Source organism: Scardinius erythrophthalmus, assembly GCF_964197995.2.
Source record: "Scardinius erythrophthalmus genome assembly, chromosome: 2".
Lineage (NCBI taxonomy): Eukaryota > Metazoa > Chordata > Actinopteri > Cypriniformes > Leuciscidae > Scardinius > Scardinius erythrophthalmus.
The window spans coordinates 45,487,013-45,512,759 of record NC_138222.1 but is presented as its reverse complement, the minus strand read 5'-3'; the positions used below and the strand labels follow the sequence as shown (position 1 = coordinate 45,512,759).

Below are 25,747 nucleotides of genomic sequence, written 5' to 3'. Positions count from 1 at the left end.
AAAACAATTTTTATTTAAAAATGTTCCCTCTACGTTGGACAGCATTTATAATAAAAACATTTTAGTTTTAAGTTCATGTTTGTACTTTTTTTAAGTACTTTGTGCTCTTTTAAGTTTGAAGTTTTCAAAGCACTCTGGGAAACGGGGAGACGTTTTCAGTATGAATAGCATGAAAAGCTCTATTTAGCAAAATTATACCGGAGAGTCTGCTTTAAGTATTGGACATCTGTAAATGAAATTTCAATATGCTGTAAGACCCCAACTGATACCCTTCCCATTTCTTACCCACAATGAATGAAACTAATTGCTTTAAATGGCAGATCCTCTGTGAAGCAGCTCTCCTGTGGTTCAGAGCTCATAGAAACAAGAATTACCACCAACAGATGAAAATCAAAAGTAATGGGACAGAAGATTGTGTCACCTCAGTCGCAAACCTTTAATTGCACTTCTTTTGTTCATGAAAGCCATTCGGAAATGCAGCGCTTTTGAGAGAGCAGTTTAACTCTGACAATGCTTTAAAAAGACTGAAAAACCCAAGGTGGCACGAAAAATTTAGCTGTATGTTTTGCGTACAAATACCATGCTGTTATTTTTCTCCAGACAACAGTTCATTATGAGTTGTTCCATGTCAGACATGAACTCAAAAGGTATTTGATCAAGACTTGAATCACCAATACTAAGGATAAGTATTTAGCCTATACAGGTAAACAGAAAAATTGTTAAAGACTCAAACTCAGTATCAGACACTCAGCATGACTAGACTTGACAGATGTGTTGTGGTACTCGATGTTATTTTATTACGACAACAACAACAACTTGGAGTTTTTTAATTAATTTCCTTTATTCGAAATAAGACCGTATTTAATTCTTCTGAAAACAACTTGTCTTAGTCCACCAGCAATTAAAATATGCTGTTTTATTATGCCATTCTGTATATAAAATTGTCATCATTTATTATTTCTTTGTAGTTGTCTGATAAATGTTTTTGAAGCTTCAGCCATTTTAAGAGTGTTCAATAATTACATTTGTTGATACATGGGCCAGCCTCTTCAAACTTTGGCTTTAGGATCAGAAAACAAACTCAACTATGAACATTTAAGAATCTTTTTAATTCACACTGGTAATAAAATTGCATTACAGTTTCATAAAATAAATGTTCCAGTTTATATATACAGAAAACCGACTGTACATACCCTCAGAGAAGCATTAGAAGAACAAGTGATAGAGAGAGAGAGAAATAGTTAGAGACCAAAACAGAAAAAACATCACAAAAACCATACAGGCATTACAGTGCTCAACTAAGCAGGCACAACTGTACAACAAAACGTGTAACTGCTCAGTGTTGGGGACAGGAAGGGCCAAAAAGTAGTACATTTACAATAGAGTCCTCAGGGACCAATAGGGCTTTTACTGTAAAAAGTATTGCAGGCAAGCAGACAGATGCTCTTCTCTCTGAGTGCAGCAGAACATCCATCGCACAGAAGCTTGTGTTTGTGTGTGTGTTTGTGGACCGAGAGCTGCCGCTGCCATCGTTTGATTGGCTATTGAACTTGCGTCTCAAAGCTCCCGTTGAGCTGCCCCTCCTCATAGTCCATCTGACACAGAATCATGTTGTTTTTTAGGAAAAACTTGTCGCCCACACAAAACCTGCAGAAAAAACAAACAAACAGGTTAACATACAAATCTATTTGGCTTATTCACATCAAGTCCACAACAGAGGCAGCAACAGATTTTAAAATCAGCTTTAAGTCTGAAATATTGTACTATATTGAACTTTTTGTTTTGTTTTTGTGCAGCTAGGTTGTTCTTGTTGTTTCATTTATAATAGGGATAACAAATGATCATTCAGGTATCTCAGGAAATAAGGCATATTCAGCATCAGACTCAATAGTTATGTGATTTTTTTTTTTTGGTCAGATTTGAACAGACACTGAAACACTACGGTTTAGTTGGACAACATTCAGAATCAAAGAATTGTTTGAAATGGCAGGAATTTACTTTTATTCAATTATTGTATTGGAATTATTGTAGTTAATGGGTAATGGATTCTGGGAAATGAAGCTTTTATTTAAGTGGTAATCTAAGTGAACTTCATTCATTTTGTTCTACATTTAAAATTTGAACTGCAATTTTATATACACTATCCATCAAACGTTTGGGGTCGGTAAGATTCCTTAATGTTTTGAAAGAAGTCTCATGCTTACCAAGGATGCATTTATTTGATCAAGCAATTTAAATGAACTGTTTTCTATTTTAATAAGCTATATGTAATATATGTGCATGGGCTATTCAGCATTGAATATATACAAATCAATTTACTTTTTCTTTATATAGGTAATAGTGCATCAGTGTAAATGAACATGCAGTGGGCCGTCTTCGTCATCACTGGCATTAGGAATGCTACTGTTTCTGTGGCAGCCTCAAAGTCTCCTGTGATGTAGCAATAAGGTGTAGCTTTAACTAAATGTCTTCAAAACCAACAGCATTTTTCAAAGCAGGACAGGACTGGCATCCAATGAAAGGATGCCACCATTTCTTTTCATTGGCAAAAGAAACCCCCAAAAAGCTGCACCAGTTTCCAAGGAAACCCCACCGCTGAGCTTTTCCCCCCCTATTTTGGGGCTCCTTGCCAAAGTATAAATTGTTAGCCTCTAAAAACTTCCCATGAAATTTCATGCCAATTAAAGAGAAAAACATTCCATGTGTGCACTGCATTTTTACATTAACAAGTTTGCATATGAAAGCCATGAATATTGTATGTACAATAGAGCGGCCATGATGAAAGCCAATGATGTTTTCTCTTATCAATCAGTGCCACACCAATGTTCTGCATTGCCAAAGGAATAGAGCGGGGGAATAGAACTGAGTTCCACGTGTGCCATCCCTCAGCGGTGATGCTTCACTCACCAAACTTTACTAAACATATGGTTCTTATCAAATATGCCACTTGACTTTTTATTCCTCTTTCCTACCATATGCTTTATTTTGTTTTATAGATGTATTCAACATCTAGATCCTTAAGAGGAGGTGTAGTCAGTTACAAAATAGCTGAAAAATATTGTATTTGCAGCATCTGTTCTGAAATGAAGTTTGACCTTGTTTGTATTTACTGTAGTATTCAATGAGTGTAGCGTGCATGCAGTGGGTTTTGAGAATGACACAAAAGTCTTTTTTAGAAGTAGGTCACACACTAGAGCATTTAAGACACTGTCACACTCCTTTGCTCCCCAGGAATGTTTGGAAGGATGATCCTTAAAAAGTTCATTCGTCCGGCTGCTTAATTCCCTCGGCGAGACACATAGTGGTGACGTGCTCGGCTTGGCTGTGTATTGAGTAAGAGTTTTCTGGCTGACTGTGTTCAATAAGGCATTCACAGTTTGATCAGGCTTGGTATTTGGTCTGCTAACGGTATCTCCACTGAAGCGCTGGTTAATTTCACTCAACTCAAGCTTATAATCCTGCTTCTGGTCACAAATATAAGCCAGGACAAAAAAAATAAAACGCAGGTTTGAGACGAAAATGCAGAGTAAAACGGGGGACGGGCCAATCGGAATGTGTAAAGTCACAATTCTAGAAGTCATTAAGTGATTTTTGTGTCAGCTAATAAGTTCTTCTGCATTTCTAGATAGAAAGAAAGAAAGAAAGACAATCTTGCAGGCTTGTTGTAATCTTTTTCTCCTTACCTCTGGTTACAAAGCTGACAGGCAAAACAGTCCAAATGGTAAACATTATCTCTGGCCCTCATAACCATTTCAAAGGCTGGGATCAGTTTACTGCAGGCTGCACAGTTCCCCGTTGTACCAAAGAGCCTGTGAGAGAAAACACAAAAAGCAGATTTACTCACTTATACCTTTCTTAGCCTTTACGAAATCATGCAACAAACCAAAAAAGGCAAGAAAACAACTAAAGAAGTGGGAGAAAAAAAACAAACATTGGACATTTAATGCGATACGTGAATCCAGCTTGGCACACATTAGGTATTTTTTGTTAATGAGGGTACAAACCTAGATGTTAATTCTTAGCTAATGATCTAATTAAAATGATCACATGGTTCTAATCCCCTTCTTCAAAGAGATTTTGCCTAGCACACTGCAAAAGCAATGAAAACAGGTCTGAGACGAGCAATTGAACTGCTCAAAGTTTTTTTTTTTCTCTCTCTTTTAAATCCAGAGTAACTAATGAGACTTTGCTCAGACCAAAGCCAGCTGGATTTTACACAAGAGGCTAAATACTATAATATAGTCAAGTTCAAAAGATTCCCCTCACAAAGATACTGCCTCTATCCTCCTCTCATTCTCCCCATTTCTCTGTGACCAGCTAAAAACAGAGTGAGATGTAGAGAGAGAGTCAGTATGGTGCGTAACCTTGGAGAGGTAAGTAGATGCTCGCTGGAGCACAGAAAGTGACACAAAACTCACATTTCTCTGTTTGTTTAAGCTTATTAGATGGGATGCAAACCGCCAAGGTCACAAACAGAACAAGGCATCGAGGCAGATCGCTTTCCTCCACTACATCCGCCGTAGGATTTACATTTTCATTTTCAAAGCCCTTGCTCCAATGTTTAATTTGGAGATTCAGAGTCAGAGATATAGATATACGTTCTACAGAACAGGGATGCTATGCACACAGGAAGAGCAAATGGAGAAGAACAGGGAGAGGAAAAAGGGAAAAATAAGGCAGGATCAGGATGAGGCAGTATGCTAAACACTCCTCTAAAGTTAAGGACTTGGTTGAAAAGATAAGGAAACAGAACAAAGTTGCTGCGAGTCCATATTAGTCTCTCTCGACTGCTTGCCCTGCGTAACCGCTAGCATCTATCCAGCAGACCCTGCTGTTAATTAGAGCAACAGACCCGAGCGGAGAGGAGTCTTATGGTGGGAGAGGGCATGTTGTTATATCAGATAGGTGAGGTGTTAAAAAGAGCCATTGTTAGATCGGGTTACTGCTCCAGTAAAATGTGTTTATGTGGAACTCTGACACTCTGAGGAGGCCGTGCAACCCCAGCGAGGTGTTGCCTCACAAAAGAGTTTAGCTTATTAAAATAATGGTTCAACTGCAGCTCTGTTCCAAGGTCAGCACAGAAACTAACTAATAATTGCATATACACATTTTATACTTTACATTTTACAGTTACACTTTACATTAGTGTCTGTTACATACTACACATAGAATTATATTTGTAATCACAGTAAGTGTATTTACTGTACAAGTTGCTAAAAAATAATTGCTTAGTTCCATGTTATCTGTATTTCTAATGTATCACTGTAATAAGAAAACTGATGTATTCCAAATTATATTTTTTTTATTGGTAAGGCTGGGTATCGATACAAATGTCTCGGTTTGATTTCGATTCACAAACTCTTGATTTAATTTAGATTCTGATCCGTTTGGGAATATTTCAGTTCAAATATGCATTTTGCTGACATACAACAGAATGCCACTTGGCTAATGTAAATAATTCAAGGCTTTATTCAAATAAAACTAGTCAAATTGCAAACTTGTCTTTTTGAACTGTTCATTTAAAAGAACCAGCTCAGAAGAGTCATTGTACTACTATACACTATAATACAATGATGAGCACACTATAATGGTCGTGCTCAGGGTTTGAAATTAACACCCGCCAACCCGTCAAATGCGGGTAAAAATCAACTGTGGTGGGTAACGCTGTCAATTTACTAGCCAATTTGGCGGGTTACTTTGCCGGGGAAGTTTGTGTAAGCCAAATCTGCGCAGATTTAGCGCAAATACTCAACTTGTGAGTCATCATGTTATATTAAATACAGCGTATTGCGTAGAATCTGCGCATATCTGGCTTACTTGAACAAACGTTAGATGACAGGGTTTTGTTTGAATAAGAAATTAATGTATGAAATTCAAATTTTATAAATAAAAAAATAAATAAAATAATAATAATAATAATAATAATAATAAACACATAAGCTGCGACGTATTTAATCTGGTTTATTTTTTCTTTTTGGCTAGTAGAAGTTCTGAATGTCGGTAACTTAAAGGGATGGTTCAGAGTAATTTCAACCTAGGGTCCTTTGCTCCATGACCTCGAGCCAAACACCCCCCAGAAGCTTTTTTTCCCGTGGTCGAACATTATTAAAGTTAGAGCTTATTTAGAGAAATCAGTCGGATGGCTTAGTGCAGGCGCTAATGGATCCAAGGATGTATCTCGTAAATTACCCCACTAATAATGCCCAGAATGGTACCAAACTTCTACAGTAGTACAAATAGGTTCTGTACTCATAAAACGAGGCATTGGAAAGTTTGTAAGTACATCAGGAGTTTATTTAAATAACACTTGCCTGATGGCTCATGCTACCGCTAACCCGGACGTCGAGGTCACTTCCGTGATTTGGGAAAAACCCGGTACTCTGAACCATCCCTTTAATTTAGTAGCAAAATTGGCCGGTGAGTGAAAAAGTTAATTTCAAACCCTGGTCGTGCTGTATGTTTGTGATTCATTTAAAGAACTTGCTCATTAGAGTCATTTGTTCGTGAATCAGGCTGTGAATTGGACGACACTGCATGTTGTACGTTTGTTTTTGTATGCAGCTTATGAGGACATCTCAATAGACAGACTTTTCTTGCCATTATTGTGCTGTGTTTATTGCATCACATTCAACTCAGGTGAAATATTTATTTTGCTGTGGTGCTGATGATTCATTACTAAAAATAAAGATTGTGATTAATTGGAAAATGTATATTTTTACACATCTCTATGTATTGGTATTTCATGCTTTTGACAAAGATAGATCCGTCCAAGAATTGTCTTTTCATGAGGGCCTTTGGCAGCATATTAAAGAGACTATGCCAAATCATTTGCCACAACATTTGACAGGACAACCCTTAACGGTAAGAATGCCAGTTGTAGTTGGCTGAGATCTACCAGTCATTCTTCGATCTTGGCAAGTTCTCAGATGGCGGGCCACATAATCCTAACGTTTGCAGACACACATACATGTTCAGAGGTAGAAAGGAGGATTAAGGTGTCTGTCTGAAGGGCCGTGTTCTCTAAAAGGGAATAGCACAGATTGTGGTCGAACACGTTTCAAATGTCATGCCTTAATGCAGCAAGCAACTGGAGTTGAGAGTTCAATGTTGTGTTATCCTGGTTTGCTACTGAAAAGGTGGTCGGAGTCCCTGGGGAACCTAAACAATTTCTTATGTCTCACGTCCATCATGTTGCACAGTAGAGGGTGTTACAGATCACATCACAAGACCCATTTTCCCTTCTTTTCTAAATCAGGTCACAGAAAGCACAGGGATGGCAGTTTGAGAGGGTTGTTACTGACTTGTGAAAATTCAGGGACCTCTTGATGGTTTAAGAGCACAGCAGTCTTCTTAAAAGAGAAGGGACTCCTCATACACACACACACACACACACACACACACACACACACACACACACACACACAGTGACAGATAACCAGGGTTCTGCAAAGAAATCTGCGGTGGTTTAATTGTAGGTTTTCGCAGCACTATGATGGCCCGGCTCAAAATGGAGACTTTACTGGTGGTTAATTTAAGTGGATTAGGAGGTTACGGAAACTCATTTGGAAGGTCACCAGCAAACTTTGAAATACAATGGCTTGGATTTTCAGGCAATATAATTCAAGATAAAGTGAAACCATTTTATCAGCAAGGCCATTTAATGTGTTATTCCAAGCAAAATGTACTCAAGAACTTTCAGGCCTAAAACATCCATTGTGCATAATGTTTGCTTAATGAATTGCCATTTACAACCAAACTTTTAAACTCTTTTCTTTGAAAAGAAAGCAGTCTATTCAATAACAGATACTTGTGATAAGATTAATGAGCACTCAACTCAATGTAGTATTCCTTTAATGTAAGCATAGCCTTGGCAAACTAGAAATCTTAGAAAAAACTATAAAGTCCCCAGCATGCCAAATCCACTGAATAAGGGGGAAAATTCTTAAGACAATAAAGGAAAGGAGAACAGAGCTTTTCCCTTCATAATCTTGTTTGTGTTTAACTAAACTTTAGTATTAAAGCTGAAAGCCTTTGCTCATTGTTCTCTATGATTCCCTGTGGCTCTGTGTAGACAGGTGTTTCTCTTCTGGTGTTTCTTCATAACTCCTCTGAAGCCGGCATCAGCTTCCTTCCCTTTAAAGTCTCTCTGTGATTAGACTTCAGCTGTTCTAGTGCTTTACTTGCGTTCAAAGAGACGGTGGTTCAATACTGTATGTGAATTTGCACAAGTTCTGAATACAGTGGGGTTCAAAAGTCAGAGATTTTCCCTTTAAATTTTTTTTTTTTAAATGCCTGGACCTAAACCAAATGTTTATTATATTCTAATTGTTCTACATATCCATTTGTTCTACAGTATATATCTTCTTCTTATTATTATTATTATTATATAAAAAAATAAAAAATCGTACTAATACGAACAGTAACTGTTCTCTTAAATTGTAATGCTGATAATACCTTAGTGATTGAAACTGATGCATTTTCACTACTGATCTCTTTCTTTTACAGACAGGGGTGACTGTATTGTGTTTTTAGGCGTAGTAGTTAATCTTCAAAGTGAGATACGGTTGACATTGGGATTGTGTTTCTACTCAGATGTCTCTTTTTTACCTCATTGGAAGAGCCGTGCTTGCTCAGTAGACTATTTTAACATCAAAATGCACTGAATGATTGCTGAGACTTATCTCTGCCCTTTAATCATACTCGCATGCTGCGCCATCATTAAGAGGGGGTGTAATCTACTTTATATTTCAATTAAAAGCACCCTTCTTTGATTAGTAAATGACTGATGTGTCCCCCGTAATACAATGCGATGTTTCAGACATAAAAAATAATTTCAGGTCTTGGGGTGAGCACAGTTAAACACAGAGGCACTCTTACTCTCTGGTCATGAGGTCAAAAGATTGTTGACCCCAGCAAAACAGATTAATCTATTTCTGTGCACAGTAATGAAAGAGTATGGCCTGAAAGCTTATGAATCTGGCATTTACTTGCTTGACTTGATGGTCAAAAGCAATTGCTTGAGCTAGTTTGTGCAGTGGTGGGGCTGTGTGTGTTTTCATGGGGTGGGGGTTCATTATGGCTCTACAGTACTCCTGAAGGACAAAACGCAGAAGGAGCGCAGCTCATAATTAATGTGCGTATGGCAGGGCTCCAAAAAACCCAGCCGAAAATAAAAGAAATGCGTTTGATCCACCCGCCTGTCTTTAATGAAGTACCTCCCTGTATGGGAGACAAATTCTGGGTGAGATTTCAGCTTCATTACTGAAGGCGAGCAGACTGATTCTCCAGCAGTGCGCTGGAGGTGAAGTTTAGGTGGGACGCCCTGCATGGAGTCTCAATCACTCGCATTCAAAGCGAACGCACCAATGCTGCCTCACTCGGTCTGCAAGGAGAGGGATACTTCTTAATTTGTTCCTTAATAGAATTCATATCCAGCATCTCCAGGCATTAAGTAGCACACATTTGTCACAGGCTGAAGAGCAGACGAGTGGGCTAGATTTCATTAGGACATCAGAGCCAGTACAGCGGCAACAGGAAGCTTGTTTTTGTGCTGTTTCTCCCTTCTCCACCTTACTTTTATTCCACCAAACAAAAAAGGAATTGCCAAACATTTTTGTATTAATTTTTTTTTTTTCAACTATTCATTTAATCATTACCTCACATCCTCCAGTTTACCTATTGGGAACTTTGTCAGGTTACTCTTACAGTATCATAACAGTTGTGACTGAATGTGAAAAATGAGTAATGGCCAATGTTAATTTTTAAAATGTTAGTTTTTTGTTTTATTAATAGTTTTTGGACAAAATACATTGCTTTTGGTTTCACTTTTATTGCATTTGTTTCCATCTTATTGTAGTCAAAAATAATATTTTAGTTGACGAGAGTGAAATATGAATCCAAATATTCGAAGATTTTATACAGTATATTAATTTAACAAAATCATGTAAAAAATTATTGTCAGTGTTTTAGGTGTGTTTTTGACATTTTTCTGGTGCATTACAGAAAAGCATATTAACAATACGATTTGCATGCGTGTCAGAAATTGTACGTTATATAGTTATGTTCACTTGAGTATTCATGACATTTTGTGTATATCTGATTAATCTCATATATACAGTACTGTGCAAAAGTCTTAGGCATGTAAAACAAATTTAACCCTGTTGACTTTCTTTGAAAAGCAAAAGACAAAATATCTTATTTTGTGTTCTACAGAAAAAAAGTGAGTTTTACCGGTTTGGAACTACATGAGGGTGTGTAAATGATGACATCATTTTTATATTTGGTTAAATATCTCTTTAACACTGGTAATGATGACAATGCTGAACTGCATGTCTTACTAAGAAGGGCCTCACCAGTGGGGGCTCTTTAGGGAGAGCAGCTTGGGGATAAATGACTAGATCTGGTTGGGAGACCCCAGGGACTGGGATTTAACGCCCAGGAAATAATCATGTTTAATTTAGCAAGCAGATGGCTCAGAGATAGGAGGCAAAACAGATCCTTAGACCTGCGGTTCTGCCACTCAGATGCCTGGGGTGAGCAGAAAGTCCATACATGCACTGATACACAGCAATATATCACTTAACTTAGAAAATGGGCGGCACGTCACATTCATGTAAACATGCGAAACCTCACCCAGCTGAACATAAACAGTCACTACAAGATGCCACTCCAAGCTATTTGCTCACTTGCACAACTGGGATTTAATTGGAACACACAGAGTCTGGGTCGGTACACTCCAATGAAGAATGAACAAGCAACTTAATCTTCTGTAACAGCTTCAAAGAAAGCATCATTTACAAGCAAAAAATATTGTCTCTAACCCCACAAGTTCGCAGATAAACACAACAGGAGAGAGAAAGACAGAGGACAGGGCCAGGAATGAGACGGGCAGGGTGGCAATCATCGTCTGTTAGATGAGGGTGTACTTTTCTGAATGTCATGCAGCCTGAGGTGTAACAAGCCCTTTCTGCTTTGGCAGAACTTTGACTGGAGCGTGTTCTTACCTCAGGTAGTCCCTGCGACAGAGGATGAGATTGGCTTTGGTGTAGAGGGTGGAGCCCACCTCCCCCAGGCGGCAGTCGCAGCAGGCACATTTCAGGCAGTCTTCGTGCCAGTATTTGTCCAGGGCCTTGAGCAGGTAGCGGTCTTTAATCTTGCGGTTGCAGCCGGCGCATCCCTTCTGTTTTCCTTTGGGCTGGACGGAGAGCATCGGCACACCTGTGGCGATAGGGAGACAAACACAGAGTGTTGTGATTTACTGCCTGCTAAACCAGTGACTTTTCATGTTCCGCACTCTTTGATAAGGGTGGCGACACTACCGCAGCTCGGGCCGATGTTTTATATGCATTAGCCAGGGACGCTCTTCCGCGCAGATAGGCGCACGGGTCACTTTGGACTGCATTCATCCATCACTGTCCCAGCTCAAAAGAACAGATGTTATTTTTGGCAAGTGACATACACCCGTTTAATTGGGGCTTGAATGCATCTCTATGTTGGGATGCCCCAGGACCATCTCTATTTAGATAGCTGACAGAGGTATTTATGTTGTTTGGAAGATTAGCCATGGCCCTATTTCATCAGTATGAGAACTGTTGGCCATGCTAAAAGCCTCCCATGGGCTTTGTTTGGTATAGATCAACATTAACCTTTTAGAGCACTGTTGACCGCAAGAAGGCTGCTCTCAGCTTCCAATGAGATACGGTATGGCCTAAGTGCCTTCCAAAGACGTGCACACACACACACGCCAGAGCCCAATCTCCTTTTACACTCACAACCAGTGAAGAGTAACCAAACAGGCTAAATCGCCGTGCTGTCATGTAGCCTCCCCCTTTAAGCATGCCTTTTAGCCTCCTAAAGGACAAATAAAGTCCATTTAATAACTGCACTAAACACTAATAGTCTATCTGCGGTCTGACATTTGTGTGTGGACTAAAAGCCGCCCCCGGGCCAGAGCTGGTAACACTGGCACTCGGCACCCCTCTGCCAGCACTAACAGGTCTGCCACAGCTGAAAGCGCAGGACAACAGCTCTTAAGACACTCTCTCCCACACTGAGCTATTGATCCGTCTAATAGAACACGCAGCTAAACCGGCACTCTCCCTCTCTCTATACCTCTCTTTTGCTCTCTGCTTTCAAAACACATTTCTCTCAGAAATCCCAGTGTGATGCCCTCTTTGACACCCCCTCCACCTCCCTCCACCTCCATGCCTCCTCCCTCCACCATTCGGTGTATTGTCCCCTGGACGGTCAAACCATTAAAAGCCCCCAATCCTATATGGAGACAGACCAATCTGGCCATTTTACAGTTTTACAGAAAAAGCGTAAAAACATTCTCTGTAAATATTTAAAGAATTTGTGATATTCAATTTAATGTGGGAGGAATTAAAGGAACAGTCAAGTCGTTTCAAGTCAGTATGACTGTTTCTTCTATGGTGCACAAAAAATGATATTTTGAAAAATATATATTTTTTGGCCATACCATAAAAAGTCAATTGGGCACCAAGTCAATGTTATTTTGGTCCCCTTTAACTTCCATTGCATAGACAACAACTTTTGCATTCTACAAAAGTAAGTTAGTTTTGGAAAGGCATGAGCATAAATGACAGAATTTATTGTGGTGTTGGTTGGATTACCCGTTTAAATTCATATTTTCCCCGTATTGCCATGTTTATATAAAGCTTGTGCTTAGCTGATTGTTAGTGCATTGTAGATGTCTGTTAGGAGTATCCTGATGGCAGAGGTCACAGGCAGCAGCTCTAGTTCAGCTTTAATGTCCAGTAATGGCTCTACTGTACATGATCAACAAATGTACGCCAGTGGGCATGAACTCCATTATCCGTTACCCTGGATGCAACTATCAGCATATTAATTTTTTTTTTTTGGGGGGGGGTCCTGGTCCTGGTCCTCCTCCTCCTCCTCCTCCTCCTCCTCCTCCTCCTCCTCCTCCTCCTCCTCCTCCTCCTCCTCCTCCTCCTCCTCCTCCTCCTCCTCCTCCTCCTCCTCCTCCTCCTCCTCCTCCTCCTCCTCCTCCTCCTCCTCCTCCTCCTCCTCCTCCTCCTCCTCCTCCTCCTCCTCCTCCTCCTCCTCCTCCTCCTCCTCCTCCTCCTCCTCCTCCTCCTCCTCCTCCTCCTCCTCCTCCTCCTCCTCCTCCTCCTCCTCCTCCTCCTCCTCCTCCTCCTCCTCCTCCTCCTCCTCCTCCTCCTCCTCCTCCTCCTCCTCCTCCTCCTCCTCCTCCTCCTCCTCCTCCTCCTCCTCCTCCTCCTCCTCCTCCTCCTCCTCCTCCTCCTCCTCCTCCTGGACTAACCTTGCACTGTACTTAAGGGAGGTTTACATGGCAGGGTTGGACACATTTCTGAATCTTTCCAAACTTTCAGACAAGGCTAAATGTTTTGGGATTTTGTAAAGCCAATATTCAAATTTTGTCTTGACAAACTTAAAGGTGCTGTATGTAACTTGTTGACTGTACTAAAGCATAAAAATACCACAATATGCAAGCAGAGATTTTGGAAACATACTAAGTTCACATACTTGTTTCTTGTTTCACAACACTTGTTTACTGTAAAATTTTACTTAGATAAGAAAAAAGATCCGCATGAATATCGGCCAAAAAACTCACAAGATTTATGGTCTTACGAAGAGCATACGCGCTCGAAACGTTACCACCTGTGTGTGAGTCCATTATTAAATTTTCACATTTTTGGAGTCATGGTGTGCCGACTTTTTTTCCTTTTTTTTTTTTCTCCTCAATGCAAAAAAAGTGCAAGAGTTCAACCCTTCATCAGTGCAATGTGTTACTTATTTTACTTTAAAATGTGTGTTCTGTGTCGGAATGTCTTTTTTTGTTTCAGTCTGTGTGATCTCGTCCACTGCCAATTTACCCAATATTATTTCATTATTTTATTTATTTCCAGTTGGTGGAAAACACAGCGTATTACAGCCATCGAAGCCAGCAAACAAACTAGGTCAGAGATCGCAGATTCTACCTGACCTAAAAAGCCTCGGCAAGTCAGCATCCATCTAATTAAATCACGGATAAATCAAATCATCAACTTACAAGTGTGTATATCTTGCCTTCCATTGTCAGTTGCGCTCGCTCCTGTTGCTTGTCCTCAATCTGGAAACCCGCGTGAGCGTCGAGTCTGAGGAGGAGGGGTAGGGGAAACAGCCCTCTCCAATATTTTGAATTTGAACTGCAGGACCCATTTCAAACCGCTAGCTGTCAATTTTACACACTGCACCTTTAACTTTTCTAGTCAAAAATTACACAAATTCATTTAATTCTACTTCCTTATTTAAATTTGAATTACAATTCTGCATCCTGTTTGCTACCTCCTCCACCAGGGACACCAGGGACTAAATTAGAATTTAAACTGCATTCTCAATTCAGTTCTGAATAGCCACAACTCTAGTACCTGCTCATTCTCACACTTTTCCTCTGTGATGCACTTGTTCATTTATTGGATTCAGATTTGTTCAATGATTCTGGACTGTCCACACATCAGTGGTGCTATGAATATAATATAATATAATATAATATAATATAATATAATATAATATAATATAATAAGAATTTCCTCGGTTATAAAATGAGGTGAAAATGTGAGAGCACTCAGGAAAGACTGAAAGAGAGCTTGTTAGTTAAATTGATGTGAATAAGAGCTCTGATGGTATCTTATTTCTTTATCAGAACTGGAAAAAGAGGGAAGCTAATTGGTCTAGCGCCACTGATGAGAGCCATCAAGTAGCGGTGTGATTTCCCCCTCCAGCTTCCTCCCCCATCCCTCCTCCGGCCCCAATACGGGCCCCTTGAAGCCGCCGCATTAGGATCACAAAACTCGCTATAAATACCAATGTTCGGTATAAATGAAGGTAAAAAGCCTTTAAATTGAAGCCACACTAGCTGAGGGCGGTCGTTTTCTACCTGCATTTCATGGCTTGTTAGAGGTGCACTCTGCAGGTATGCCAACAGTGCTCTCCTGTCAGCCTTCTACGGAACTAGAAACAGTCTTAATGAGGAGAGGAAAAAGTGTGTCTGTGTTTGTACGTGAGTGTGCGAACGAGACGGAAACGAGCTTGGGAATCAGGCTCCTTCAGTTCCCCAAGGGATGGCACAAAAATCTTTAATTTGCCTTTTATGACAGCTAATTAGTTATTCTATTCAAAATCTTTGCTTTAAATAAGAGAACTAATTATACACAAAGGTCGTTTCCCCCACCTCAGGAGAACCACACATAATTGGTTTAGGCCACAACCCCCCCACACACACTTTCCAGTTTCCACCCACCTTTTAACAACACGCATGCAAGAAAAAGTTAACCATAAAGAACCCTTTCTGTAGTAGACCATATACGAGAAACCTTGGAGCATCCCTGTTCTGTAATTACCTGGATGAATTCAGGTAACTGAATGACATGTCACATAGTGACAAGTTTCCTAACCCAGATTTAAGGAGGCTAACGCTTCCTGTCTCACTAGGCTAGAGCATTCTCCAGGATGAGTTAGTTGATGTGAATAGCACTGTATTTTGTCTGAGCTAATCATCTTGTTTCTGCCATCTCTGTGAAACCTCTTGTTGTTTTCCAAAAAAGAGCCAGCTGAGATATGCTTTTAGAAGCCCTATATAGCCTCAGCACATTTTAAACCTAAAACGCAGAGTAAATGACTGAATAAAAGTACATAATGTTGACTCTTACATCAGCAAACTGGTATTTTGGGGTTTATACAGAAGAGTGCACCTGTCATCATTCTTTGAACAGCTTGGAATCTTGGTAGTTGCCCCTTCCCCCATTTCTGTCCTGCAGAACAAAAAAGGGGAACATTATAAATGGAGACGCAAACTGAGGAGGCAGCTCCCACTTAATCCAATCCATTTAACCGATACAAGTGCTGCTGACCTTCCTATGTCATTCCATGTCACAAAAAGCATATCCTGCTATCTGCCACTTGATTCATATCCTAACAGTAGATGCGTTTTTTTCCTTCAAGAGGCAGCGTTTGCCTTGTCAAACATTTCTCCCAAACAAATAAAAGGTAGGGAAGAAAATCATTCGCTATTAGTAATTGGTGTGCACCCTGTCATCTGCCTCTCTTCCACCCATACACCCTTTAAAGACCTTATCTCGTTCGAATATGTACGGATGCTTTTTTGCATTTGAAACTGTCAGACCATGTACTTTCCATTATAAAGATAGGATCCGGTTTCTATGTAGGCCTTCATTTCAAGTTCCATTTTTGTGGATATCAAAAAAAAAAAAAAAATCAAATCAATGTGGTACCCTTTTGATGTATTTAAAGTTTAGAGCAAGAGGGAAAAAAGTCAAGGAATCGTTTTAAAGCATTACATCACAATTATCATATCTATGGGGGGGGGGGGATTTGTTTGTCTTTGTAGTCTAAGTCTTTTTCCTTTATTGTGGCTTCTAATGAGCATGAGCACACAGTGGAAGCCAGTGATGATGCAAAGTTTACTGTATGCAGGGTCACTGTTAATAGATCTGATCAATTAGCTGGACACCTCAGTGTGAGGCCCCCATGGGGGCAGGTGAAGGGGACCGACCAGGGTATTAGGCTTGAGATCAGTGACATCAGGAAGAGAGTGACTGATTGGCCGTGCTTTTGCCATCTGTACTGCCACTCTAAAAAGCATGCTATAATATGCTCTTAAAGAGATATTTCACCCAAAAATAATTATGTAATTTACTCAGTAAACTTATATGAAGAAATTTCAAACATTGCTTTCCATGCAATTACACTGGATGGGTACTGAAACTTTCAAGCTTGAAAATAGACAAAATGAGACACAAGTATCATGAAAGTGGTCCATATGACTTACAGGTTTGGATGCTTTGTTCAGAATCAGATTTCTGACTTCAGACTTTAGTTTTTAAACTAAAAACGTACTGCAAAGCTATTGTGTGACTTAAATTATAGAGCTCAGACTACCTTTATGAAACATTCTATTTTGAAGTTTGAAAGTTTCCGTCCTCATTCATTATAACTAAATGAAAAAAGACCAGCCTAGTCTTTTGAATCTTTCTTTTTTTTTTTTGCATTCCAATGGAAAAGAAATTCATACAGGTTTGGAATGACATTTGTAAATAATTAATTTCTTAAATTTTTTTTGGGGAGATGAAAATTCATATAAAAAATCAAATTCAGACACACCAATAATTATAATATGCATGTATGTATTTTAGACTAAAGCCACTCTTACTAAAGTATGAACATGGCTTTGTGCTGTATGTATGGGTCTGCATATGCATATTGATCCCACAATGCCCTTAAACGAACCTCAACGGCATAAACCATGCCCATGACCTCAAACAGCTGAGAAAGGGACCAATTTAGAGGGACAAAGTGCTGAACTACAGATGTATGAGGGATTACAGGCAGTCATCTGTTGCAAAGCTGTTGGCATGATTTTTCATGTATGACATGGAGTAATGCATGCATGGAGCAGAAGGGTTCTCCAAAATATTAAACACCAGCAGTGAATGAAAAGTATCTGAACTGTTTTCATTGACAGGAGAGTTTGCATACAGTACAAAGAGTTTTAGTGAAAAGATACAACAAATTCTTTAAATACAGGTCTGATTCCAAAAGCGATGTACGATTAGAAACTCTCTGAAAAGAGGCAGTAGAATGTGTTGGAGAGGAGTGTATGGTGGTTGAGACAGATTGGACCAGAGGGCCACAGTGTGACAAATGAAAGCTGATCAAGCCATGGGAGGTTGTAGTCTTTGATTGAGCTGAACCATTTGCTAGAAGGGAGTCTTGGTGGTTACAGGGAAGGGAGAGGTCTGTGATGATATTAACTGCATGTCTCCAAGGCATGTGATGAAGATGATCTCTGTGGACTTGATAAGCACTTTCAGCTTACCTGAGAGTGGGCAGATGCAGTCCTGAATTAGACATTACCTTATTGAATGGATGGTGTTGATATTTTGGGAACTAGTCGCTGGGATATTTTGGGTTCACCTGATCAGACATGTTCCTTAACACACATTTACATATGATATGCTCTTGCATTCAAAAAAGAGACTGTGCTCAACATACAGCATTAGAAAAGAATGCAAGAGGAAGGAAAATAAAAGCAATTCTGCCATCATTTACTCTCCTTCATGTTGTTCCAAACCAGACTGCATTTTTTCTCCTGTGGAACACAGAAGATATTAAGTCTAGTTTTTTGTCAATACTATAAAAGTCAATGGGGTCCAATGTTGTTTTTGACCCCATTTACTTATATTTATATTTTTTTTTTTCTTTTTTTTGCAGAAGTCATACAGGTTTTAACTGGCATGGGCTAGTAAATAATGAAAACTAAAATTGAGTCAACTAGCCTATCCCTTTAATGTTTTAAAAAGTTGGACTGATTTAAATATTATTTTTGGACTATTTAGTTAAAGGTGTATGAATATTAAATAATTAATTAATTAATTTCTGACTGGTTTACCGAAAGCTAAAGCACAGCATGCTGATTCTTTTAATAAATACATTGCCAAATCACAATGCCAAATATTGATGAAAGGTAGCTATTTAAAGTTAAGAGACTATATAAAAACTAGTAGCACCTCAGTTGAACTTTATCGTAAACCAAAGCTTTGTGTTAGCTCCAGTTGTGCATAGGAGCTGGTTCTGTCCGCATGTAAGCTCTATAAACGCTGCAACCATGGCAATCTGGTCTAGAATTTGCATTTATATGATATTTGTATTTTTGTAATTGAATTTTTGCCATGAAAATAGCCTTAGATGCTGACATGGCATTAAATAAAACAATCTATCTATCTATCTTGAATTTGCTAGACAGCCACCAAGGAGGTTAATGGGGAACTAAGGCAGATGTCCTGCCATTGTCTGCATGAATCAGTTCCTTTCATTCAGTCTATATCATTACTGTAATTGAGCCTGTAGACACTCATTCTCCTTTACTGCCAAGACAAAACACATCTGGTAATAATGTCAGGTAGAATATGCCAGTTAAAACACAGACAAATAAATAAGAGATTAATGCTAGTTGATAAGCCCAGTGCAGAATGATTTGGAACATTGATTCATGTGTTTGGTGGACAGGATGCAGCACATAATTGGAGAAAAGAATATACTCAGCTGTAGCTTGTGGGCAAATGAAGGTAAAGAAGTTGTGGATGCAATTACATCTTTTCAGGAGTGCTCGGAGCATGAAAACAGGCCTATATTTGCTTGCTATGATTATGATAATGAACACACCATAAAAGTGTAGACAGGGAGTACATTTGACAAAGATGAAGGAAAAAAGAAGACAAAAAGTGAGAGATCAGCACTGGCATGACCAGTATGGTTGGAACGAGGGTACCGTTCATTAATGTAATGCACTTTTGCAAACTTTAGCAGCTGGCTGCTGCTAATAAGCCCTAATGAAACGGAGCAGCGCTGCTCCCTCGCAGTGACCCTGGCACTGCCCGGGATAAGGGAGGGTTTTGTCTCCGGGAATAATTGCTCTTTTCACATGTTACAAGTGTCCTGACCCCTGCGGTCGGCAGGCACTTTCCCCGAGTATAATTACTTCTGATCCGGCCCAAATGAGGCTGCCGCATTAGGCCTGCAATAACAGTGGTCCGGCTTCAAGCACAGCAGCGTGGGGAGTCTCCGGGATACCTCCAAGCCCTGGCAGTCATTTCCATCATGTCAGAGATGTATTTCTTACACTTGCAGTCACCTCTAGGATCCAAAGCCCGCCCTCTCTCTCTCTCTCTCTCTCTCTCTCTGTCTCTCTCTCTCTGTCTCTCTCTCGCTCTCTCTCTCGCTCTCTCTCTCTTCTCTAGGATGAGGAGATTGAGAGGCTTACTAAACACATTGTTTGCTCTTCGTGCCCTGCTAAAGCTTTGGCTAACAGATGCAATTCCAATTAACGGATAACTTCATTAACTCTCTGTAAGTGTGTGTTCGTTATTTATTTTTTGCTTTACACTTTTCTTTCTCCTATTAATTTTAATTTATTCACATGGGGTTAATTAAAAGAAATGTATCAGGGAGATATGCAACAGCTATCTAATTAAATTCATTACTGCTTATTTTGGAGACGTGCGAAAACTGGCAGTGTTTTTGCAAGAGGCAAGTTGTTCCAACACTTTGGTGCTCGCTCGCTAGCATGGTGAGAAAACAGCTCTGGAAGGTGAGCTGTCGACAGAATCAGAAAAGCTTGTGCAAAAGGAGTGGGAGAGCACACCCGACTCAGGGGTTAAAAGAGTTTCTGAGGAACATTCAGTCGCTCAATAGAGAAAGAATAGGGAGGTGTGTGACCTCACATTTAGACAATCAAACGTCACCCGTCTGGAAGTTTTTCTCTACAGTAGGCCTGGAGTACGAGTTTGTTTTGGATCTTCATTTAGACGGATCTCTGAGACTGCAGCCTACCCATTTACTTCACCAGAAGGCATAAACTGTCAATATCCCCAGCTGATGAGTGAATTCATATATATGAACTCAATTCATTTTTTCCCCTCTTTTCCCACAGATTGCATTTGCATCTGAATAAAGGAATAAATCCATCTATTCTCCCTCTAGATCTTTTCAGTCTTTGAGAAAAAAAGAAGACAATCTTATCTACTACTTCATGACTCCTGGCAAGAATGTAACCATTAGCACTGTCAGAGCCTCTTTCCGCCATCTGTCGCACAATGATGCCCCAACACTTTTTAGCCAACATTAAAAATGCATTTGGTTAGGCATAAATGCAGGCCTTCTAAAGTTTGTGTCACTCCTAAGGTTAGGGGAGTGATGTATGAAATTCCCCTCTCCCAGCAATTACTACACATTTAGCGTTTCAAAAGATATGCCAGGAGACAGGTGTGCCATTCAGAACCATGCTGCAAGGTTGAAAATGGAAGAAACTGCACGCAGCACAACTCCATTTGGGCCCTGTTTAGAGCTGAATAATGCAAATCCACCACAGGGGGTATTTGTTTGGTGTGTGGGGCCTCTGTGTCACTCGAACACTCTCTCAGATGCCCATCTCCTTATGGGGTAAATAATGAAGCAGGGTTTGGATTGCAACAGTTACATTTCATTTGCAGGCCTTTTGGGCACACAAATTACATTGGGGACCAGCCTTTACTGTCCAAGCTTAATCAGGTGAACATTGTCGTTAACATTACATAAAGTATATTAGCGGTCATTTGACAAGTTGTAGTTGCTACAGTATCCTAGTTATCGGGAGAATGTGAACTTCAGAGCTTCAGGTCTGAATCTCAAAGAACAAAATGTTCAGATACTCGTTTTTTTTATTCTTATCAGTACAATTACAGTATTTCCAGCCTGTGAGTTTGTGGTTTTACTTGGGTAAACTTTGTTAGGTATCATTCATAATGTTTATCGATGCAATAGTGATAGTTACTCGCAATATTTTCAATATTTAAAATTTTTAGTATTCGTATTGCACAAAATTGGATATTTATAGTCACATATTGAATTTCCGCTTATTTTAAGATGTAGATTACATTTCCATATTCTAGCTCCATGTTCAAAATAGCAACCCTCTACACACACCTTGGCAATAGAATCACCATTGGCTAGTAACATTTTTTTTTAGTTTACTTGCCAGACTGATATACTAATTAATACATTTTATTATAATAATTATATATATATATATATATATATATAAAAACAATCAGTTTATCTTTTACGTACACTCTTGACATCAGTCAATCAAGCATTATATGCTAATCAAGCACTATTTAATGATCGAACTTCAGTAATTAGAACTAAAACTTGGTAACCATGTATGCATATTTATCATTTTCACTGAACTTAGGACTGGTGGAGGTGCTTAAGATATTGTTGGTCATTCAGTTACTGTAAAAAAAATAGATTATAGTAATAGACAATATAAATTATTATTAAAAGATAATACTACTACAGTAGTAGTATTATCTTTTAATAATAATTTATGATCTTACTATAATCTATTTTTTAGTACTCTACTACTACTAATAGCAATATAAAACACATTAATGATGAGATGCTGGGTTCATGAATATTAATCATGTTGTCTGCGTTCCCTAAAACTGATTTGGTGAAAATCAAACCAGGAATTAGCGCCAGCCAATGAGATTTGAAAGTTTCCGCCCACTACCGGAGAAACCGACATATCTTCTGCTTGTTCTTAAAAGCTGAATCATTCAAAATGAACTACAACAAATAATATCGTTTACATGTAGCGCATCGATTCTGCGTGGTACATAAGATTCTCTCTCAGTGAGAGAGTGAGAGTGAGAGTGAGAGTGAGAGTGAGAGTGAGAGAGAGAGAAGCAGTAAAGTAGAGTTTACAGTACGTCAAATACAGGTACATCCATTGAGCTGAATAGAAATATTACAGATCGCTTAATTGATGGAAAGCTCTCCAGCTCTGGAGAACTCTCTCAAGCACTCAGTCAGTGTTCAGCGAGTCAAAATATAAACTTAAACTTATCTCTAACACACATACACTGGTGAGTAAAATCTAAGAATTTATTAGCCAATGGCTAATGATAGACATTATTTAGTCGCCAGAGTGAAGATTTAGTTGCAATTTAGAGGGATGAATAGTGATCGTTTTATGACATTAGATTTAACCCTTTAAAGGGTAATTTCACCCAAAAATGAAAATTATAGTATAATAAAGGCCTTCTGAAGTTAATCGATGTGATGCATTTTTGTACGAAAAATCCATATTTCTAACTTTATAAACTATAATCACTAGCTTCCAGTAACGGCCATACTTAAGTCAAGTTCCGGCCGAAGAATGATCTCTGACCTGACGTATGACTTAGGATGAAGGAGTAGCGTAAGCTTAGGTGAGAGTAGACTCCTCTTGCGGTTCAAACAAATAGAGCTGGGCAACAAACTCAAGCTCCTCCGTAATTCCCCTTTAAAAATTCTCATTTTAGACTTCGTTCATGAACAGTGTTTGTTTTGCTCTATCCTCTGTGCTTCCGAGTTCATCAATACATCATGCGTTGTGTCAGAGGTCATTCTTATGCGGGAACTAGACTCACATACGGCTGTTACCGGAATCCAGTGATTATAGTTTATAAAGTTATAAATATGGATACTTTTCTTACAAAAACACATCGCTTTGCTTCAGAAGGCCTTTATTAACCTGCTGAAGCCATACGGATTACTTTTTATGATGGATGGATGTGTTTTTGTAGATTTAAATTTTTTTCACATTTTTTTTAAATATAACTCCAATTATGTTTGGCTGAAAGATTAGAAAGATGAAAGTTATATACACCTGAATGGCCTGAGGGTGAGTAAAGTATGGGATAATTTTCACTTTTGTGTGAATTAACCCTTTAAGGGATCTATTGAAGTTTCCATTTAAGAGTGCATGTCAGCTGTATGTAAATGGCTTTTTATAAATTTAACATTTAATTTAATATTCAACAATAATATTGATATGCCTCCATTGACACTATTATATACAATAACTGAATTGAGCTGGACAATGACATCACGGTTTACTCCAGAGCGGCTATATATAAATTAACTAAATTAATAACTTTAAAACAAAAATTAAACATCACTGAACTATTTTCTTCTGGAAACAAACTTTTTTGCATTATTTTCCTGTTATCTCTGTAAATTTGCTTTGAAACTATTTGTATTGTAAAAAGCTCTAGATAAATAAATGTGACTTGACTTGTGCATTGTACATTGTTTGAGCAATTAAATTAAGAAATATTTATCCATCTTTCAATACTGTACAGTATAATATTATGATGCATACATTTACTTGTAGCATACAAACTATTTAGTGTTATGTGTATTTTAATTGCCTTGTTTTAAATGTATAATATTAGCTATGTATTGATTATTGGCCATAACATGAAAATAATTAGCTTTCTGTTGCCGGCCAGAATGTCAGTCTCTCTCTAGATAGGAATACGGTTTGGGTCTAATCATAATTATCCAAATAATGTTATTGTTATTTATGTTTAATACGGTTATGTTATCATTTAGAAGAAATGTTTAGATGACGAATAAATGGGTGTAATGTATTATAACCTTCTCCATAACAGCATTGAGAGCACAATGATTGAATGGCCACACCATACAAGGTTATTGACGTTGCTAGAGAATTCAAGAGTTAAATCGAATGGCCACTCCATTATAATCTCCAACCATGCACGAGAGACCGCCACGTTTAAGTGTCAAGAAAGGGTAAAATCAGCGGCCGGCAGAAAGGGGGCTGGACGGCATTATTCAGCCTGTGCTCAGTTTCCAATTTCAATTAAAGCCGAGCAGAGTGGCCAAGCGCTTTGGACCACAGCTGCCACTCTAATGGCTCAGAACCCTCACGCTGAGCATCGATTAAATCAACCTCACCAATACTGTGTCCTTCCCCTTTAAGGAACAATACAAACTAACCGGCAATCACTGCCTTTAATTAGGTATTCAAGATGTGATTTATCGAAGGTCGGCCAATGAGTTGTGGAAGTTAGGATCTCATTAAGTGGACTGTGTTTCCATTTGCCAGCCTCCCTCCAGTGCTTTCACTAACAGCGTCCTCCCTTATATGTTGTGGCTTTTTTTATTAAAAAAGGAATAGATTTTAATATCCATGTAATATTTGGATGGAATGTGTTTACACAGCCTATATTGGATTTCTCTCTCCCAACTATTTTCTTAAGTACTTTACATGAGGTTTGTTATTATCGGTTTGTGGCATATATATGGAAAGTTTATTGAGCTGGGGGGAGTTTTCATTATGTTGTCCCAATAGAAAAGAAAAACCCTCTGGCATACATGTTTCCTATATTTATAACAGTGACCCAGGCAGCATTACAAATACTGATGAAGTGAATCCCTAGATCTCAACAACACCAAAAATAAAGTATAAAGGTATAATGATAACAAATGGTTTGGTTTCTCCTTTAACAGCAAAAAACTCTGACAGTGCAATAATGATCAAGTGAAAAGCATTAAAATGATCAAAAATGACAATAAATTCATATATATATATATATACTTCAAACTTTCTTAAAATAACCCTGAAAAAAAAAAAACTGTTTCCACAAAAATATTAAGGAGCACAACTATTTAAAACATTGATAAACAAAATATATTGGCCACCAAATTAGCATACTAAAATGATTTCTGAAAGATCATTTGACACGGAGGACTGGAGTAATAGTTCATAAAAAAAAATCATCTCTGTCATCGAAAGAATTGGGATTAAATTTTACAATAAAAAAAAAAAGTTATTTGAAATTGTAATATTATTTCACAGTATTACTTTTTTATCATAAATGCAGCCTTAAAGAGCATAAGACTTCTTTCAAAAACAAATATACATAATATATGTTTTATACAGTACATACACAAAAGAGGGAGTGAGAAAGAGAGAGACATATACAGTACAATAGTTTCCTTCAGATTCCAGTCCCAGAGAACCTATATCATATCTGCATGATAATGTGTGGTTGTGAGGTGAGTCAAGAGGCTACAATCTCCAAAAACATTAAAGCAATAGTTTGACTATATTCCTCACTCCAGGAATGACAAATTGAATCATATATTGAAAAGTGTATCATTATTCATTTCAGAATTCTTCTCGCTGCACTCCGCTATTCAGTGATCTTCAATAGTGCCATTGCAAAACACAGATGCACATTAGCTATGAGGACTAGAACTTCAATGGCACACTGAGACATGCTTTGTGCGTGCATTCAAACATGTTGTAAACATACATGGTAAATACGTTCTGCACATGCAAACCAATTGCACA

The 25,747-nt window shown here is 38.6% G+C and overlaps 1 protein-coding gene across 7 annotated transcripts in view; it reads right to left on the bottom strand.

The window, feature by feature from the left end:
- Window positions 1–418: 418 nt before the first annotated feature.
- The window catches only part of lmo1 (LIM domain only 1), a 31,944-nt gene continuing 6,615 nt past the window's right edge, over window positions 419–25,747 (bottom strand). For 2 of the 7 annotated variants that reach the window (XM_081355194.1, XM_081355193.1), the window contains exons 2-5: window positions 15,735–15,794; window positions 11,004–11,217; window positions 3,684–3,809; window positions 1,090–1,647 (exon numbers count right to left, since the gene is read on the bottom strand). In XM_081355194.1, the coding sequence (XP_081211320.1) occupies window positions 1,542–1,647; window positions 3,684–3,809; window positions 11,004–11,217; window positions 15,735–15,794 (506 nt within the window). In that variant the 3' untranslated portion in view covers window positions 1,090–1,541. Of the gene's footprint in view, window positions 1,648–3,683; window positions 3,810–11,003; window positions 11,218–12,632; window positions 12,914–15,692; window positions 15,795–25,747 lie in introns of those variants that run through there. The other 5 variants (XM_081355197.1, XM_081355199.1, XM_081355198.1 and 2 more) reach the window with 4 other exon arrangements.